Source organism: Cornus florida, unplaced genomic scaffold (genome assembly GCF_030987335.1).
Source record: "Cornus florida cultivar Cherokee Brave unplaced genomic scaffold, ASM3098733v1 CherokeeBrave_3.0.0_Hap2_Chr10, whole genome shotgun sequence".
NCBI lineage: Eukaryota > Viridiplantae > Streptophyta > Magnoliopsida > Cornales > Cornaceae > Cornus > Cornus florida.
Window position 1 is genome coordinate 25,422,498 of NW_026775580.1, and position 2,724 is coordinate 25,425,221.

At 42.4% G+C, this 2,724-nt stretch overlaps 1 protein-coding gene across 1 annotated transcript; it reads right to left on the bottom strand.

Annotated features, from left to right (window-relative positions):
- Positions 1 to 605: 605 nt before the first annotated feature.
- Positions 606 to 1,784, bottom strand: LOC132278550 (uncharacterized). The gene has a single exon (XM_059780363.1). It carries the CDS (start codon positions 1,610 to 1,612, stop codon positions 761 to 763), a length of 852 nt encoding a protein of 283 aa, XP_059636346.1. The 5' UTR covers positions 1,613 to 1,784; the 3' UTR covers positions 606 to 760.
- Positions 1,785 to 2,724: the final 940 nt, after the last annotated feature.

Below are 2,724 nucleotides of genomic sequence, written 5' to 3' on the forward strand. Positions count from 1 at the left end.
ACTGTATCAACCATATGGAGGTGGCTGACCTGAAGTATTATGGCATGCATTACACTTGGTATAATAGTCCCTATGGGTCTTTGGAGGAGTAGATGGGAAACGTAGAGGATCTGGATCCAAAAGATATGGAGCCATATAAGATTTTAACAAGCCAGTTTCTCAAAATCTCCTGGTCAAATTTTACAACCTCCTATTCAAGATTTCGCCATTACGCCCACTGTACCCTTCAATAAATATTCTTTGAACAAAAAAAAAAAAAAAGGTTTTTAGCTAGATAGATTTAAGTGTTTGTAACTCAGTGACGAAATTAATGTAATATATGGACACTAAAAGGTATAGTTTTTGCTTGTGCTGAACTAAAAATACCTATATTTTAGAGAACATAGTGCCAAAGCAACATCCATTCCTCAATTCATTCTCTAATTTTCAAGCTCAAAAGTCTATTTTATCTAAAGCCACCCCACACTTTGCAACTACTTTGCAAATTAAATTCAAGTTCATTACTAATCTCCTAATTTAGAAATAAAATTTCTGATGGATTCCAACATTTATATGCATGAACTGAGTATATAACACAGAATAGAAACCATCAAAAACACACACCATTTGAGCAAACAAAAGAAGTATATGCACAAGACAAATATTACAAATATTTTCTAAAATTACGCATCAAAATTTACAAATTTATATATTAGTGTGAGAAATACACAAAGAGTAAGCACAAATTACCTATCATTTCCTCACTGTCCTCCACTATGATTCATGAAGATGGAAATACATCTTTAACTGCCGACGCCGCAGTCAAGTAATTAAGAGTATTCCTCAGTGTCTCCTTCTCTCTCTTCAACCTCATCGCCGTATCCTCCAATTCGAGCAATGCCTGCTGCTCTCTCGGAGCGCCTTCGAACGTACTGCCGACGAAGAACGAGAACGGCGTCGGGAACAAATTCCGGCGCAAATCCTGCGCCTCCTTTTCCGGCTTCCCATTCAACCGATTCGACAACCTAATCACGTCCTTCATATAAGTCTCCACTTCATCCGCCAAAGAATCCAAATCATCCTCACCGTCGCCGGACGGCCGGTCCTCCAACCAAACCACCTCCGCCACCAGATACGGCTTCGTCCGAACTAATTTGGTCACTCTGAATCGCTCCTGGCCTTTACAAATCAAGAAGAACCGATCATCCACGAGCCTTTCGTGCTTCACGACCTCGCCGACGCAGCCAACATCGGCGGTGCCAGTGACGGTGTCGGAGTATATGACGCCGAACCGGAGATCGGTCTGGAGGAGAGTGTGCATCATCATTCGGTACCGAAATTCGAAGATCTGTAGCGGAAGGATTGCTCCGGGGAAGAGAACGAGAGGGAGAGGGAAGAGAGGGAGCTCGACGACGTCGTCGGATCGGGGGAAGCCGGTGTGGTGTTTCTCCGAGAAGGAAGAGGCGGAGCACCGGAGACAATTAGGTTTCCGGCGGCGGCGGTGGTGACGGAGAAGAGATGGTGCGAGAGAGAGACATCTAGGGCTAGAGTTTAATGAGTTAGGGCTGAAATAGTGTTTGTGAGTACTGAAAGACGAAGAAGATGGAGAGGGTAGGATCTGAGGAAGAGCCATTTCAGTGGTTTAACAGTGGCTGAGTAGCAATGTAGGGTTTTAGAGAGAGAAAGAAGAAAAATCTTCGAATGTTGCCATATATGTAGATTTTTGTTAAAGGTGTTGCTCTCTCTATATCTATGGATCAGTAATGAGCATAAATTTATAAATCTGGTGGTTTCAGATAGAGGTAGATATGGTGTGGATAATATGGAGAGAGAGAGAGAGAGACAGAGGGAGAGAAAATAACAAGGATTTGGGCCGGTTTAGTTCTTGAGTGTGGTTTAGAATTTCACACGTGGAAATGTCCAATATGGGTGCTTATGTGGCAGGTACTCTCCTTTGAACAAGACTACAAAATGAGGTGAGTGGTGTCCATCGTTACCGCTCTCACTTTCAAGTTACAAAAATCTTCATTTGAAGTTCAGTTTCCTTTTATATGTTTTAGTGTCTGCTAAAATATTTTGGTATAAATCATCTTCTTTTTCTCTAGGTAATGTAAATTAATTTCACTATTGTAGATGTGTTGTTCTTGGTAAGGTGAGGAGATCGTTCTACGTGTGTTAAGAATGCTGAGATCAATGTTTAAGGGATTCTCTCTTAGAAAGGAGATTAAGCAAAATGAGGTAATTGCTTTACCCAGGGTAGCTCGAGCTTGAGCTCGAGCTCGAGAACTATGTTTCATTTGTTTCGTGATTCTATATTGTTGTATTTAATGACTAATTACTGCACCTATTTATAGTATTTTCTTATTCAGTCAAAGACCTTTGGTCGCTATGGTCAATTTTCTCTTTACCGACGGTCTCATGACCTAACCTCCTGACAGAGGGACGCCAGCAAGTGGCCCGAGGCAACTCGTGCCTCTGCTTATGGTAGTGATGGTGACCTATATTTAATGCAAGTCCTGTGAATGATCCGGTCATTGCATTTAATGCGTCATATGTCTTCTTTGTTCCAAGAGCTCGACTATAGGGTATTTGGCATTATCTCCCCCTTGTGTAGACCTTGCGATGGGGGTCACTCTCAACTTGTCATCAAGAGTGTCCCTCACCGGCGACTCCTTGGATCCCAGCCACCTATCCGTTGTTCCTTAAATTCCTGCGGTTCAAGAGGAAAAAGGGGAATCTCTGGGG

Bases quoted from the DNA above. Each gene is read 5' to 3' on its own strand.
- LOC132278550 (XM_059780363.1), bottom strand. From the start codon at position 1,612: ATGGCTCTTCCTCAGATCCTACCCTCTCCATCTTCTTCGTCTTTCAGT.